Source organism: Ahaetulla prasina, chromosome 1 (genome assembly GCF_028640845.1).
Source record: "Ahaetulla prasina isolate Xishuangbanna chromosome 1, ASM2864084v1, whole genome shotgun sequence".
Taxonomy (NCBI): Eukaryota; Metazoa; Chordata; class Lepidosauria; order Squamata; family Colubridae; genus Ahaetulla; species Ahaetulla prasina.
This window is the reverse complement of record NC_080539.1, coordinates 224,578,959-224,596,308: the sequence shown is the minus strand read 5'-3', so window position 1 is coordinate 224,596,308 and position 17,350 is coordinate 224,578,959. Positions and strand designations below refer to the sequence as shown.

The window sequence follows — 17,350 nt, the reverse complement described above, 5'->3', positions numbered from 1 at the left end:
GGTTGTTATTATTATTTATTCATATCCTATTTTTTTATCTGGAGGGTGATCAAAGTCAGTTACAACATAAAAGGATTGAATGAACAAAGTAAATAAATATTAAAATATTTACCTACCCTTTTAAATCAAACTAAATATGAAGATTATCCTATCATTTAAATGCATGGCTGAAGAAAAATCAGTGTCCTGACCTACATGGCTTCCTCGCAGTAGCTGGCTACTTTCTTAACCACTAACATACTGAGGCGAGACATGAAGATTTTTGTTACTTATTCTGTTGTGTCTTGCCCGCTCTCACCGCAGCCGGGGTCTGCTTATCTGCTTCTGAACGCTGAAGAATGTCCTCCCGGCCCCAGCCCTGGCTCCATGCCCAAGCAGGCTGCAGAGGAGGGAGCACCCCCCGGCCCCAGCCCTGGCTCCATGCCCAGGCAAACGGAGCAGCTAGACCCCTCCCCCTCCTCCACAGCATGTGAGCCTGAGGAAAGTTTATTTCCAATAGCTGCTGATTGGAGTGACCCTCGCATCAGAAGACTGGATAGGCGGAGGCAACAGAAGGAAGGGAGGGGCAGGCCTTAATGAGTGCTGAGTCATGGAGCCACACCCCATGGCCTATATAAAGGATCTGCTTTCTGGCAGTCTCTGAGTCAGGCAAAGTCGAACTTATCTTGCTGAAGTCACTTTCTGGTCTCCTGCCTGCTCTGAGGACTTTGCTAGGACTTTGGGCAGAGCTGCAGAGGCAAGCCTGATTCGGATTTCCCTGACCCGGCCGTCAGCGGAGGAGTGGGACACGACATATTCTGTCTCATAGGGAAGAGAAGCGAAACCCTTCTACTGTCTACTTCTTCTGTTAAGAGAAACAAGCAACTCTTCTACTGTATTATATTGCAATGGCCCCCAACCTTTTGGGCGCCAGATACTCCTGTTATACTGTACTATAAAAAGGTTACTCTATTTTGGAATAAGCAATTTCCATTATCCCTGGCTGATCACAATAAAAGATGATAATGGTGATGATTAGATTTTTATTCCACCTTATCTGCAAGCCATAGTCTAAAATATCTGAAAAGGACCAGATAGCTTATCTTCATCTGACTAAACCAAATCATCATGTACATACCTTGAGAAGTTTTGCAAACAACTCTGCTTGGTTCATTGTTGCAATCTGCTTTGGACCATGTCCCATTGGCTGAAAAGATAACACTGCACTGACCATTAGCCTTTTCAGTTTCATTGGCCCAATTTGTATATTTAGCCTCAAAGCCATCAAACCAGTTCAAGGACTTAGCTGTAAATAAAAGCCAAAACATATATATATATATACATACATACATACATACATTTTATTCTATATTTGGCTATCCAGAGTTTAATGTGTACTAAATAGTCAGAGCTCTATTCTGGTTCAGTATCTAAAAACTGTCTTAATACTTTATTGATTAGCAATTTGCCATGTTCACCATCAAAAGTAGAGTTGAATTGTTCCCATAAATTGCAGACCTTTATTAATAATGCCTTTATTAAGCTAAAAACTAGGTCAGGCAAGGAGGAAAGAATCATATCAATCTTGTAAAAACTCACTCTGTTTATTCCAAGAAACATCAAAACATCAGCCTGCATAGAGCTAAGTGCAGTGGTGAAATTCAGCCGGTTCTATCCGGATCGTGCAATTCAGTAGCACCAGCTGCGGGAGACTCTGCTTACCCGCCTGGACATCATCACGTTTTTGACCCTCCGCGCATGCACAGAAGGCTCTGTGCATGGGTGGAGGAGGCACGCGTGAGCTCACATTTGTGAACTGGTAGCAAAGGTAAGTGAATATCACCACGGCTAAGAGCATATTCTCCGAGTTGCTTGTGTAGTTGGTGGTAGGAAATCTTAGGGGAAGATTTCCTGATTAGCAGCTGAGGCCAAACAACAGACACAACATGCCTTAGAGATCTCTTTCTGCAACTTCTGATGCGGCTGCAATGCAAGGACTGAGGAAAGCCCATATTACAATTACGGTAAAGCAGGCTTGCCAGTGGTATTCATTACCCCAGGCCACCAACAAGTTTTAGGATGCACTGCCACAGAATAAAGGCAGCTGTCACTTCCTAGCAGATGTAAGATACTCTTATGTATTGAAGTGGTATATGCTCTTAAAATGTTTCAGACATATTGCTATATTGACCATCAATTGTGTTGTAAATGTTGTACCTTGATGAACGTATCTTTTCTTTTATGTACACTGAGAGCATATGCACCAAGACAAATTCCTTGTGTGTCCAATCACACTTGGCCAATAAATTCTATTCTATTCTATTCTATTCTATTCTATTCTATTCTATTCTATTCTATTCTATTCTATTCTATTCTATTCTTCTATGCTCTTAAAATGTTTCAGACGAAGATTTAGACCTCATGCAAATACAGTGCTTCTCTGCCATTTGTTAAAGTATGTATTTTTTTCAGGCTTCCCCACAAGTCTGAAACTAGATACGACTGCTTTAATGAACTGAATAATTAAAGCAGCATGTCTTTAATTATTGCCTTATTTAATTACAATAATTAGACTGAATTATTATTTAACATGGCTCTTTTTTCACACTTGTTTATAAACGTGTGTGTGTGGGGGGGGTAATGTGTATTTTAATGAACTGCAAGGAGATGCTGTGCTTATTATTACATAAGGCCCAACACACTTCTTACAAAAAATACTGGTATTTCAAGTGTGCTCAGCTCTATTGTGCAGTTACTTATCATTAGTCTGCCTGCTTCAATGAAAGTGCTCTGGTAGTTCATTTGAAAATAGTCCTCCACAAGATTTCAAAGGGCTATTATGAAATAAAAAGAACTAAAGAGATTACTTTGGATAAACTATGCAAGCACAACAGAACATTACTTAAGTCCAAAACAGGAAGAAACATTAGAAAAAACTCAAAACTACCTCCATCTTTCAAGAGGGAAGGATGGAGAGAGAGAAAATGCTGTCAGGCTTTCAGGAGTTTGTTACTATAGTCTAAATCAATAGAGTACCAGCAGAGGTGAAATCCAAATATTTTTACTACCGGTTCTGTGGGCGTGGATTGGTGGGCATGGTGTTGCTGAAGGATACTGCAAAATCTTCATTCCCACCCCACTCCAGGGGAAGGATACTGCAAAATCTCCATTCCTACCCGACTCCTGGGGGAAGGATATTGCAAAATCTCCACTTCCACCTCACTCTGGGGCCAGCCAGAGGTGGTATTTGCCAGTTCTCCAAACTACTTAAAATTTCCACTACCAGTTCTCAAGAACCTGTCAGAACCTGCTGGATTTCACCCCTGAGTACCAGGCTTACTTATGGAATCTGCTCCCTGACCTTAGCCTACTCTAGAGGGCTGACAGAAACCTATTCTTCATCATTCATATTGTACCCATACTGATTGTCTTGGTATCTCTAGAGCAGTGATGGTGAACCTATGAAATGAGGGTCAAAGGTAACATGCTATCATGTTTGGGATGACACACCAGTGTTCCACAAGTATTCTTGAAAGCAATGCCAATTCTCACACACTTTTTGGAGGCCATGTGTGAATGGAATATGCTCTTATGGGCCCCCCAGAAGTCACGCAAGAACAGGACATGCTTTTGTGCTGTTTCACTGTGGAAGAACATTTTCCAAAGTCACTTTAAAGGCTTTGTGTGGCTCGAGGCCAATCTCAGGAAACCCACAAGAACACTGCCTGAAAATGGCATGTGGTCATTTTCCTAGGCAGAACTGGGCCATGGGAGCAATTGTGCCTCAAGGACCTTACTTCATGCCATGCTGCTGTTCAGGCTGATCTAATTGGAAGGTGGGGGGGATAGAGAATTGTTTGGTGTGTATGACATCCCAGGAGAGTCAAATTAGTCATCTAAATTTTTGACATGCTGATTGCAAAAGGTTTGCCATCGTTGTTCTAGAACCTCTCTCTGGTAGGGACTGAATGCTGCAATGGATGGAGCCAAATGTTTAGGCAGACTTTGAGAGATTTCTTCTTCTTCTTTTTTAAAAAAAGCCTCCTTATTTTAAGGCTTAATTACAGGTTTCACTCATTTTCTGTAGCTAGCTAGAAGGAACTTTTGCTGTCCTTCAGCAAACACTGTCAGAAGATCTTAGAAAGAGGATAGAAAAGTTCCACGCAGTGCTAAAACCACAGCTGTCTGCATTAGGAGAGAGGCAGAAAGGCCACCAGATCTTTGGGGAGTCACTGGTTGAGCTGGTTTTATCACGTACAACTGGTGTGCAATGTCTGATCCTCCAAATGCTATTGGAACTGCAGTTCTCCTCAACCCCTCATCACTGCCTTTGTTTGTTGTGGTGAGCATGAGTTGGAATCCATGGAGCCACCACATATTGCCCACCCTGCTATGAATCCATTCTAGCTGAAGTTTATCTAGCAAACTCTCAAGATTCCCTGGAGTGAGCTCCACAGGTCAAAATGACTGGCTAAAGAAGCAGGCCATAAGGACAGCAGACTCTAATAAGGGTACTGCAGGGATGTCAGACTCACAGCCCACGGGCCAGATGCGTCACATGCTGCCCATCCCCCAGTTTAGCAAAGGGGAAAAAAATCCCGGTATGTCACGTGACAATGATGTGATGACGTGAGTTTGACATCCCTCAAGTGGGCATCTGGGTAGTGGCTTGCCTGGCTTCTTCATTGGCTTCCCTTCCTAAGACAAAAGTCGAGGACAACTTTTCAAGCCTCAGCTCCGCCATGTTTATCTTATTGGGCCATGCCTTGGATTCTGAATTCCAAGCTCCCCTGAATTCCACTCCATCCTGTCTTGCGCTTTTCCCCTGAATATGATGCTTGTTTGTTATCAGACACCTGGTCTCAACCCATACCGAGCTATCACCACACTACAGTTGCCTTCTTTAGATATAGGCAAAAAGAATTCTTTGCTTCTAAAAGTTCTGAGTTTCTATATCATTGGACTGGGGCAGGCATTCAGCTTGCTATCTTGCTGCCTGGCGGCCAACAGTACTGGGCAGAAAAGGTACCCTGAGGCAGAGAGGTCTAAGCAGGAGGGCACCAGAAGGGAGAAATGAATTTGAAACTATGGAAGGTAGAGAAGAGGAAGAGGAGAATGGACAGGGGAAAAAATATGGCGAAGACATTCAGGAAGTGAAAAGGTTAAAATTAAAATACTGAATATTTTTGTCTTTCATTTCTTTTAACTGCACCTCTTATTATGTGTGCTTAAATTTAAATTATTGGAAGTTTATCAAGAAATAAAAAGTATTATTTCTCTGAAGTCTATTCATTTTTTAAATTTGCTATGCACAGTCTATTTCATGTACACACTGAGGAAAAAATATCAGCTTTACTGTAAGCCAGTGTCCTTGTTTTCCATGAACACAAATATACTCTAGACATTTTTAACTAAAACGTATTCACATACTGTATAATTTTTGTCATTTCCAGTTATTTAATATTACACCCAGCTTTTCCTTACCATTAAATTGCATTCCAAGCCATACTTTTCCAGTAATAAAATAATATTCTTTCAAGTGTGCGCTCACAAATTTATTCTCCTCTTCATCCTTGATAGTCAGAAGATCTGCAGAAGGATCTAATGAGAAAATGTTTATCTTAAATGAGGAAAATCTAATTTACTTAAATGTCCAAAAGAGTTTATTTAAGACATTATCTAAAATAATACTGAAAAATAACTCTTTAACCAAGAAAAGAAACGTATAATTTGGGCATACCAAGTTTCTTGCAAACTTTCCTAGCTGTGTCTGCAGTATATGTGGAATAATTATAAAACGCCATATCAAATGCGTAGCAATATTCTTTGTAGTATAGCCATTGTGATGCTCCCTTAGGAGAGTCTGGACACTTTGATGATGTTTCAGTTTGCTTTAATTGCACTTCTGTGAGAACACAAATAGCATAATCAACTTTATTCAAATATGAACATTTTCTGCACAGTAAATTGACTCTTTTATTATTGTTGCAACTATTCAAAATATAAACAAAGCAAGGCTCTAAATATGTTTGCTTAAAAGTAATAGCACATCTTCATGGAAAAAGTGTTTTAATTCTTAGGAAACAGCAGCTATAACAGGAAATGAAATGCCTGCATTAGTCCTGACTTTCCTCCTCCTTTTTACAAGACAGATGGTGCTGCCCAGAATTAGTTCTTAACTCTTTGGGCTTTTGCCCAGATGAATATATTGTTATATCTACCCTCACAAGGGGGGCGGGGGAGAATCATACCAACAACCCAGAAAATCTTTTCTTAAGTAACGTAGAATATTTTTTCCTAAGTGACTTGAAAACAGCAATTTAGGGAACAATCTAACTGGCAGTTAAGGCTGTGCAACCACTTTGACTTAATAAATGTCTTTCCTGAGACCATGAAGTGGATTTACACAAAAATCTCCGCACAAAAAGGGAATGGAGATTACAACTAAATCTAGCCTGTATCCCTCATGGCTTGAATCTTTTGCATAGCTATGTAAGGCCAACCTATGAAAATCATGGGAAGATTTGAAATGCTGTAAGCATTTTAGCAACAGCACTACAAACATTTCCATGAAATCAAATAAACTGTCATATACTTCATACTTAGCCATATTTAGGAAGGATATGTAGGTTAGTAAAACCGACTCTAGGTTAGGCAAACATAGCTAATATGGAATTGCATGAGGTAAAACTGGGTACTGGTTGTGGTGGTGGTCTACTTGCCAAAAAGGGCTAGAACTCTCCGTACTATTAGCAAGTAATCCTGCAAACAAATTTAATAGTACCAATAGTAATAGGCACCTTGGGTGCAATCCCAGGATTTACAACTTTTAACCAACATTATCACTGACAAATTCACCACCAGCCAATTGCAAAAGGCAGCTTTGCCCAGGTCAGCTTACATTCTGTGATGATTCCTCTTACACAAGAGTATCAAACTGGCGACCCACGGACCAGATGCGTCACGTGCAGGCCACACCCACCCCAGCTCTGTGAAGGGGAAAAACATCGCGAAATGTCACGTGACGGCAACATGATCCCGCGAGTTTGACACCCGTGCTCTAACACCATCAGCAACATCTGCCTATCCGAGGTCCTTGGGAAGGAGTCAATAGGTGGATAAAAATGTCAAATCCAGTCTGAACATCTGGCTGACTGCAATGAACCATAATACCATGAAAAACTGTTACATGAAAGCCTCAGAAGTGACTTTGCAACCCCATCTCTGTACAGAGCACTGCAAGACCACCTCTGGGGAAGAATAGCAAGGAACGCCACTATTAAGAAGGAGCAAAAGGAAGCAATTGTCCACTTTAACCATCCATCACCGTTGGCAAATCTCAATAAAAACTAAGTATTAAAGCCAACCTTTTGTTTTGTTTTCTTCCCCATTTTTAAAAACTCTGTGCCATGTCATTTTTAGGCAGCCTGAAAACAAGAGCCACCTTATTTTTTTTATTATGCTTTAGGCCACTTTGCAAGCTGAATACGATTATCTTGCCATGTTATCTGGTTAAGATCTGCTTGCCGCTGAGGAATTATATTCAGCACGGGGTAGGGAATTCTTCTGTTTTATAGTTTCTTAGATGGAAAGGAATCAAATGATACAGGAATGATATACACTTACTGTTTGAAGAAGAGTAGCAGATAGCACCATCACCTCGAGAAGTGCATTTCCTGCGATTCCAAATTCCTTTAGTGTCCACAGCAAAACAATTTCCAAAAGAATGAGAATGTTGATATTCCCAAGGCTGGTAGTCAAACCGGCTGCCGTCAGACCACTCAAAATCAGAATCATTTCCCTAGGGAAGGTGCAACTTTGTTGATCAATACTGATAGTATACTTGTTTTTAGCAAATGGTGGAGAAAATGGCTATGACTTGAACAGAGGACAAATTCAGAGTCTTTCTTAACGTTCTTTTCTAGTATAAACCGCAACACATGAATTCAGTTGTGCTTGGCTCTATTCTGAGAAAGACCTCAGGGACTCAGTTTACTTGGCAATACTAGTGCAATTAGCAATTACGTTAATGAGTAGCACGGAGATTCAAGGTCCCAACCGAGGACAGCCCTGCATGGGCTGAAAAGCCAATTCATTGCTCTCCTTCCAAAGCAAACAGCAAATAGGAGATGCTTAGCTGAGATATGTCTTATGAAGTAGGGCAAAGAATTAAAATTTCCTTATCTTACCGATTAAGCCCTGGGTCAGAAAATGTTTTTTTTTGGTCCAATATTTTAATCTCTGCAAAATGGCATAATAGCTTGAGCAGAGGCATACAACCTTAGCTTCTCTAGCAGAGATGTTGTGGTCCTAAACACACACACACACAGTAGCAAGATGGATTCATTTTAATCATAAAAGATTATAATAACTTTAGGATGGCTATCAAATAATTCTAAGAGTGCTCAAGCAGAATGCCATCTTTTTATGGGTAGAAAAAGTCCATAATGAGCCCATGTAATATTAATGGAAGGTAGGTGTCTATCTTTACCAGCTCCAGATTGACTCAGCCTTCCATCCTTCTAAGGTCCGTAAAATGAGGACCCAGATTGTTGGGAGCAAAATGCTGACTCTGTAAACCGCTTAGAGATGGCTGTAAAGCACTGTGAAGCGGTATATAAGTCTAAGCGTATTGCTATTCCCTATTGAAGGAAATGAATAATAAGTTACTCTTTTATAAAAATGTTTAATGTATTAAAAAGCTATGACGTTCTTACTGTTTCAAACTGACCACAAATTGTAATTAGTACAGACAATGTGTTATGACTTGCTAAAAGCTCCCTTGGAGACAGGAACCTACGCTTTGGGCAAAACCACTATCAGTAAGAAAGGAACATCCGCCCAAGGTGAAGTTAAAAGTAAACATGATAAGATAGTAGTTGTTAGACAGGAATTATCAAGATGACCCTTTTAAAGTGTAAAATAACTTGGAGAATGACTTAGGAGAATAAAGGGGAGTTGGGAGGGCTTCTTAGGCGTGGCATTGTGTAGGAGTATAAAATGTGTAGCTTGAAAACTGCTTCTTGCGCTCTTTGAACTCAATCCATTTGGGAAGGGTCTAAGAGGCCGCGCTTGCAACCACTTTTTATTTTTCTTCATTTTATCTTCAATAAACCTTTGATTTTGTGAGCCAGACTTGTTTATGAATTGTGAGGATTAAAATATTTGGGTCTCATATCTCACACTATTTTCTAATCATATCCATTGCGGATTATTCTGGTTCTGAGATTTTAAGTTTAATGACACTTTAAATGATGTTAATGCTATGAAGTCCTTTGAAGGATGGATTACTATTGTGACTTGTCAAGAAACGTGAGGAGCATACAAATATTGTAAAATAATTAAGAAAAAAATATTTTCAAATAGTGCAAGCCATAGCGAATACACTCCTTTCCAAATGTGGATCAGTGAGTAAGGCCTCCTCTGAGGAACTTACTAACTAGGCAACCTATATGGAAGCGTTTCTCAGCATAGTCTCCATCTATCAGTCAGATTGATACTTTAGATACATAACTAAGATACATATTGATATCAGATTGATACTTTAGATACATAACTGACCAAATATACAAAGCCCATGCCATGATTTTTAATTTTTTGAAAAGCAGGAACAGAGTTGTCTTCTGCTCATGTCTGTCTTCCTGAGTAAAGCACTCCCCCTCACATGGGTATGTGTCTATGGGTTTGGATATTTGTGTATGTGTGTTGTCAAGACTGATGTTCGCAAAGTTAACTCATCCTTCCCCAGCTATGACTGCCCCTCCCCATCAGATATGGTTCAGCACAGAGTGTGGCAAATTTGTGAAAGCTGCCCATTGATCTCAATGGAAGGGGGCAGGTTTAGTAACTTTAATTAGCATATGGAAAAATACTCTAGGCTTTGGAACACAGATTGAAACTTGAGCTGCGTGAGCATAGAACATTAGTTGTGAGAAAAACTACAGTTTATGAAACATGTTTGGGTAGTGACATGAAAAGGATTGGGTAAAATTAGATACAGTTTGAAGCCTGAAGTCTGAAAATCAAAATTATTTGGTGGTTTGATTCTATTATAAGAAACCAAATACAGAAGAACGAAGCATAAAAGATGGAAGTACAAAAATGTAGAACACTATACTTATGTATACATGGTAAACAGATCTAAGACTCTGCCATATGTGAAAAATAAGCTAGAAATCTCTGATTCAACTTACATTATGATTAGATAAACCAATCCACAATGGAAATCCATCACGCTTTATAATATCTTCCAGAAAGACTTGTTCGGAAGTACTGTGAATGCTGGCTAAATCGCTTCCTTTCTGTTTGCATTCTTTCCACGCATCATACCAATTGAGCTGTTTCCGAAGAATCCAGTAAACTTTGTTTTTGTAGGGCAGGTTTTTAGGAAGCGGAGGTTGGCGGATTTTGGGCTCTAAAGACAAGGAATAAATTACATGTTGCTTTGCTGTACCTGCTGCATAAAGAAAAATCAGTGGAATTGGTGAAATTCAGTCCAAGAGATGTTTCTTACCTAGGTCTAGCTTGCAGACCAGGATGGTATGAAAACCAAATTGCCAATATAACCATTTATTTTGCGAATGATCGTAAATGTCCCAGAAGCCATCCAGGTTAACGCCAGCAAGAAAGAATTTACTCTTGATGTTAGGTCGTCCATTTCTCCAGTTGTTATATGACACGTATGTGTCATCATACCACTTCAGATGGTTACCTGCAGCGGAAAATATAGGATTTGGAGAGGAAATAAGCAATATCCAAGGGACATCAACTGCATTTGAAAATTTGAAAGGGCTGAAACCCTTTCAACCACACACAGACAGACACACCTTGGAAATATTAACACAACTTGAAAGGGCAAAGGCCTGACCATTTAAGGTAGTCCTCATATTTAAGTCATTTGCAGTGCAAGACCTATTTTGCCACCCATAATAACCATCTGTCAGATAGGTTGGGCTGAGAGAGTGTACTAGCCCAAAGTCAGTCCTCTCTGGCTAATGTGGCACTAGAACCTGGATCTCCCAGTTACCCATCGGCTTAGTGTGAATGAAGGACATTCTCTTATTTACAGATAGTCCTCGACCTATGACCACAATTGAGCCCAAAATTTCTGTTGCTAGGTGAAACATTTGTTTTGCTCCATTTTACGACCTTTATTGTCACAGTTGTTAAGTGTATCATTACGGTGGTTAAGTTAGTAACATTGTTGTTAAGGGAATCTGGCTTTCCCCATTAACTTTCTTGTCAGAATATCACAAAAGCCAATCACATAGCACTGCAACTGTCATAAATATGAATCAGTTGCCAAGCATCTAAATTTTGATCATGTGAGCAAGGGAATACTGCAATAGTTGTAAGTGTGAAAAACGGTCGTAAGTCACTTTTTTCACTGTTGTTGTAACTTTGAACCGTCACTAAATGAACTGTTGTAAATTGTGGACTACTCATATTAAAGTGCATACTTGCTAAAGGATTTGGAAATAGGGCATTATTACATTTGAACTATTCTTAAATTGCACTTCTAATATAGGAATGTTAATTATTTTTAGAAATGCAACTTAATTACTATTTATCCAGGGGTGGGTTTCTGGGGGTTCGCAGGGGTTTGGGAGAACCTCTAGCTAAGGTTCTGTGCAGTTTGGAGAACACCCAAATCCCACTCCTGGCTGGCCCCACCCACCCAGCCCCACCCCTCCCAGGAGTCCCCACATGGCCCGTTTTGGATTCAGGTAAGTGCAGGGCGCGCACGGAGCCTCGGGGAGGGCAAAAAACAGGCCTACTGGAAATTCAGGAAGGCCTCCAGCAGGCTGTTTTCGCCCTCCAGGGGGCTCGAGGAAAGCCTCCTGAGCCCGGGGAAGGCAAAAATGACCCCCACCCCCATGGTTCAGGAGGCTGACTAGGCCACGCCCATCTAGCAACCAGGCAGAGAAGCCCTTGCTAAAAAGTTTTAAGCCCACCCCTATATTTATCCATCTAGCCCCCTTTTAGGCCACTATTATAGTATGAAATAATTAAAATAGTCTTAAATAAGGGTAAAACATTTTAAAACAAGTTGACTTTTGAGAATCTTTCCAGTCACTCCCAGTTGACAATTTTAACTAAAACAAAATTAACATTTTCTGATTACAATATAATAACTCTTTTTACACATCAATGTTCTGCAAATAATATAAAATATATAAAATATATAATATAAAATAATTATAGTCTCTCTGTAAATTTAGAAAGCAAAGAGCCAATAAATAATTTCCAACATACCGTCAGTGTCATAAATCAAACCCAACCACATCCACCGAACAAGACCACTGAAAGACTGAAACTGTTCAAGAATAAAATCATTTTCATCTTCATCCCTGATATTCAAAAGTGATGCATTTGAATCTGTTGAAGCAATTAAAAAAATAAATCATGGAATAAATTTAGAGAACACCATCTTTTTGAAGATTTAAGCAAAGAATCAAACCTGAGGAGCACTGTCCGTGAAAGAGATCTTAAAGTCACTTTATTGTATAACGGGAATAGTAAATTCCATGTTAGACAAAGTTAAGAAACAATAACCAGGACCCTCAATATGTGTAATATAGAAAGGTACAGCTGGAAAAGATGGAGACACCTGAAGTGTTTTACAAGGAACATTTGACTAGTAACTTTCCTAAGAAAAATAATAGAGCTTAAAGCAATAATTAAAGAGGATTATATTTCCAAAACATGAGAAAGAATATGTTCTGTTCCCAACCTCCACAATTTAATACAATTCAGTAGGAAAAGAATGGGAGCAAATTCTGTAGGTAATTAATATGTGGAATTCCATGCCAGAAGGTGGAGCAATAGTTCATAGAATTTTCCCATTAAGGGGAAATTCACAGAAAAAAGCTGTCAACTTTATTCATTAGAGATCGATATAGCCTCCAGTTGAAAGTAGTGAATCAACAGCAGAGGTGCTGTTGAACAGTGCATAATTTGGCTGCAGGGATTGTCCTGCCAGTCTTGGAAACAGGATGTTGAACTAAATGATTATTCTTACAGTTCAGCAGTTTTGGCTTCATTTTTATTATACAAATATTACATTTCATTAAATATTGTAACTTGGAAACTCTTTTTTAAGAAGCTTCTTTCTTTAGTGAGAGGAAAAGTGAGTGTTTAAGAGGTCATTTCTTTGAATTATAACTAGCAAGAAAAGGTCTTGATTGAGGTTAACGTTAACCAAATATATAAATTGATCAACAATTACTTTTATTATTTCAAAGGATAATCCAATAGGTCACAGGGTATTCTAATATTATACAAATATACATTCTCTAAACAGTTATATTGAAACAATAATATGGGGACCTTTTTCCATGTATTGCCCAGTTGAAAATGGACAGTTTTGCATGCAGCAAGTTATAAATTCAGTAAAATTAAGGTACCTCAAGTCCAAAAATGCTCTTCATAAAAGTCTTTGAACACACAAAAAAATCAGAACTTTAAAGAGGAATAGCTTACTCATTTTCATGCATAAATGGTTAGCTTGAACTGCTTTCAATCCTTCCCATCTATTTTGTGGTATTAGAAATGTGTAACAACTGTTTCGATATGCTATCCATGGTGTATTCTTAACCTTGTGTGGACATTTACTTGATTCATGATATGCTTCTTGGGTTTCAGTGTCATCTGAAAAATAAACCCTTTTTAAAGGCAGTGCTTCATATCTAAAATACATTCAGTATTTAATACTACAATAGAACTTTCATCAGCTGAGAATTACTGGATGCTGGTCATTAATGATATCATTTTGTGGTGATGGAAAAAAAGTAACAATAAATTTGGCTGTGAGGAATGAGAATGCGAAATAAGAAGGATCAGAATGTTAAAATTCATCTTATAAAAAAATAAAGGTAATCAGTCTTATTTATCCTTCTCCAATAGCACCACCACCAGATGGATTCATAACTGGCTGACCAACCGCACTCAACGTGTAGTCCTCAATGGAACTACATCCACATGGAGGGAAGTATGCAGGCTTCCACATGGAGGGAAGTATGCAGGGAAGTATGCCCCAAGGCTCTGTTTTAGGCCCAGTACTCTTCAACAGCTTCATCAATGACTTGGACGAGGGGATAGATGGGGAACTCATCAAATTGGCAGATGACACCAAGCTGGCAGGAATAGCCAACACTCCAGAAGATAGGCTCAAGATACAGAAAGATCTTGACAGACTTGAACATTGGGCACTATCTAACAAAATGAAATTCAACAGTGAAAAAAGTAAGGTTCTACATTTAGGTCAAAAAAACAAAATGCATAGGTACCGGATATGTGGTACCTTGCTCAATAGTAGTAACTGTGAGAGGGATCTTAGAGTCCTATTTTAGATATGAGCCAGCAGTGTGCAGCAGCTGCCAAAAAAGCCAACACAGTTCTGGGCTGCATAAACAGAGGGATAGAATCAAGATCACGTGAAGTGTTATTTTAAATCCTGATACCTTTCCATATTTATTAATTGCTTCCAACAAAAATTTACTTGAATTTATAGGATTTGTTAAAGTAACCACTACATCATCTGCAAAAGCTCTAACTTTGTACTCATATTGTCTAATCTTAATTCCCTCTATTTTCGTTAATTCTCGTATTTTATCTAATAATGGTTCCAGAGTCAAAACAAACAATAGTGGTGATAAGGGACATCCCTGTCTCGTTCCTTTCGCAATCTTAATAACTTCTGTCAAACTACCATTTATTATAATCTGAGCTGTTTGCTCTCCATAAATCGCTTTAATTATTCTAACAAAACAATCTCCAAATTGCATTTTCTCTATTAATTTAAATAAAAAATCCCAATGCAATCGATCAAAGGCTTTCTCTGCATCCAAAAAAATAAGTGCTGCTGAAGTATTCTTCTTTTCCAAATATTCCAATATATTAATAATCTGTCTAACATTATTCCTCATCTGCCTCCCTTTTATAAAACCAGATTGATCAGTATGAATTCTTTGTTGTAAAACTAACATTAATCTATTTGCTATTATTTTACAAAATCTTATAATCATTATTTAAAAGTGAAATCGGCCTGTAGTTACCGGGTTTAGAGCAATCTTGCTCCTCTTTTGGTATCAGTGAAATAAAAGATGTTTTCCATGACGGGGTATTCCACTCCTAGTTGTATCTGATTAAATAATTCTTTAAGTGGGCCTAATATTTCATCCTGTGTTTTTATAATAAGTTGCTGTAAGACCATCTGTACCAGGGTTTTCCCATTTTTAATTGTTTAATTGCCTCCACTATTTCTCCAGTAGCTATCGGCCGATTCAGCTCCTCCCTCTGTTCTAATGTTAGAGTATTAACCTTATAATCTTTCAAATAATCATAAATGTCCCTATTCAATATTTTGTCTTTTGCATATGGAGCAGTGTAAAATTCTGAGAATGCCTTTTTAATGTTATCCTGTTGATATATCTCTTTACCTTTATATTCTATTTTTTGTATGACATGTGCTTTCTGTTTTTTCCTTAAGTTATATGCCAACCATCTCCCAGGTTTATTTGCATTACAAAAGGTATTATGTTTAGCATATTGTATATTCGTTGCCACCTGGTCTGCCATTAACATATTAAATTGACTCTGTAATATTTTTATAGCCTCTTTAAGTTTATGATCTTGTGGGTTTTGAATTAATAACTGTTGCTTCCTTTGAATTTCTTCTTCCAAGTACCTACGCTGCCTTTGTTTATTATTCCTCTGCCTATTGTCCAAGTATATCAATATACCTCTAATAAAAGCTTTACTCGCCTCCCACACAGTTCCTATAGGTGTCCCTTTGTGCATATTAAAATCAAAAAATTCTTTCAACTGTTTCTTACAATGATTTACATTATCCTCATATCTAAACAGATTTTCATTCAACCTCCATGTTCTACCACCTTTTTTCCCTTGTAATAATTCCATCCATACTGGGCTATGGTCAGTTAAACACCTCAGAAATATCTTCATTTTCTTTACCCTAGAAAGCAAGTCATTAGAAATTAAAATATAATCAATACGTGAGAAGGATTGATGCCTATCAGAAAAAAAAGTAAAATCTCTCTCATCTGGATTCCGTAACCTCCATATATCTCTAAACTCAAAGTCTTCCATCATTTCAAAAAAGGATTTTGGTAGTTTTGCATGTATAGGTATCTTCTTGGAAGAGGTTCTCTTATCACTTCTTGTATCAATTACTCCATTCCAGTCTCCTAATAAAATAAACGAACTATAATCCCAGAGGATCAACCTCTCGTGTAACATTTTATAAAACTTTTCTTGTTGCTGATTAGGTGCATAAATACCTATCAGCAAAGTCTTTTTTGCATCTATCATCAGTTCAATAGCAATAAATCTTCCTTGAATATCTGCCTCAATTAACTTAGCTGGTATATCCTTCCTGATATATACAACAATTCCATGCTTCTTTTCCAAAGCTGATGCAACAAAATGTTTACCTAATTTTGAATTAATTAAGTATTTTTGGTCTGATAATTTTATATGTGTCTCTTGCAGGCAAATCACATCATTTTTAAATTGTTTCAAGTAGTGAAATATTTTCCTTCTTTTCTGAGCTGAATTCAAGCCATTAACATTCCATGACAAAATTCTATTTGCCATTACTGGCCTCCTGAAGCTTTGAAGCAAACAACGGAAGATCCTCCTCCGGTATCTTCCGTCCAGCTCCTCCCACAGCTTCCATACTGGGGTCCTGACTTTTACTTTGAGACTGTTGCTCTTCTTTACGCTTAAGAGCTCCTCTTGTCACCCTTTGCTCTTGTGGTTCCTCTGATGCTGGCAGCAATGAAGGCTCTTGGATCACCACGCCTTCTTGAATCTCTTGAAGTTTTTCTATCACTTCTATTTCGACTTTCAAAACTGTAGAAAGAAAATCCTTTGCCTTTAAAACAGTGTCAATTCTATATCTCCTTCCTTGATAGAATACTGTCAGTCCAACTTGCACCTCCCATCTGAATTGAATCTGATGTTTTTTAAGTTCTTGTGTAAAAAAAAGCAAATTCCTTCCTGTCTCTTAACATCTTTGAAGGAATCTCTTTCAACACCTTCAACTCCTGTTCTCCAATTTTTAAAGTTGTCTGATATGAAACTTGCAGATTCTGATTTCTCATAGTCCTTTTCACAAAATAAACCACAATGTCCCGAGGAAGCTTTCTCTGTCTTGCAATCCAGGAATTAACTCTATATATTTTATCAATTTGGTAAGCTACCTCTTGAGGTTCCACTTCAATAAATTCAGCCAATGCTTCAGATATAATTTTTCTTAAGTCTTCTCCTCGCTCTTCTTGCATACCACGAATTCTAAGAGCTCCTTCCATAAGTTTATATTGTAATATCACAACCTGATCTTCATTTT

General features: G+C 38.3%; 1 protein-coding gene across 2 annotated transcripts in view; it reads right to left on the bottom strand.

The window, feature by feature from the left end:
* LY75 (lymphocyte antigen 75) overlaps positions 1–17,350 on the bottom strand; it is a 91,545-nt gene that overhangs the window by 5,012 nt on the left and 69,183 nt on the right. For both annotated transcript variants that reach the window (XR_009156202.1, XM_058191890.1), the window contains exons 27-34: positions 13,462–13,629; positions 12,235–12,357; positions 10,493–10,690; positions 10,173–10,393; positions 7,606–7,780; positions 5,720–5,884; positions 5,464–5,580; positions 1,118–1,285 (exon numbers count right to left, since the gene is read on the bottom strand). Coding sequence is in view for 1 of the 2 variants with exons in the window: in XM_058191890.1 (XP_058047873.1) it covers positions 1,118–1,285; positions 5,464–5,580; positions 5,720–5,884; positions 7,606–7,780; positions 10,173–10,393; positions 10,493–10,690; positions 12,235–12,357; positions 13,462–13,629 (1,335 nt within the window). In the remaining variant the exon portion in view is untranslated. The remainder of the gene's footprint in view (positions 1–1,117; positions 1,286–5,463; positions 5,581–5,719; positions 5,885–7,605; positions 7,781–10,172; positions 10,394–10,492; positions 10,691–12,234; positions 12,358–13,461; positions 13,630–17,350) is intronic.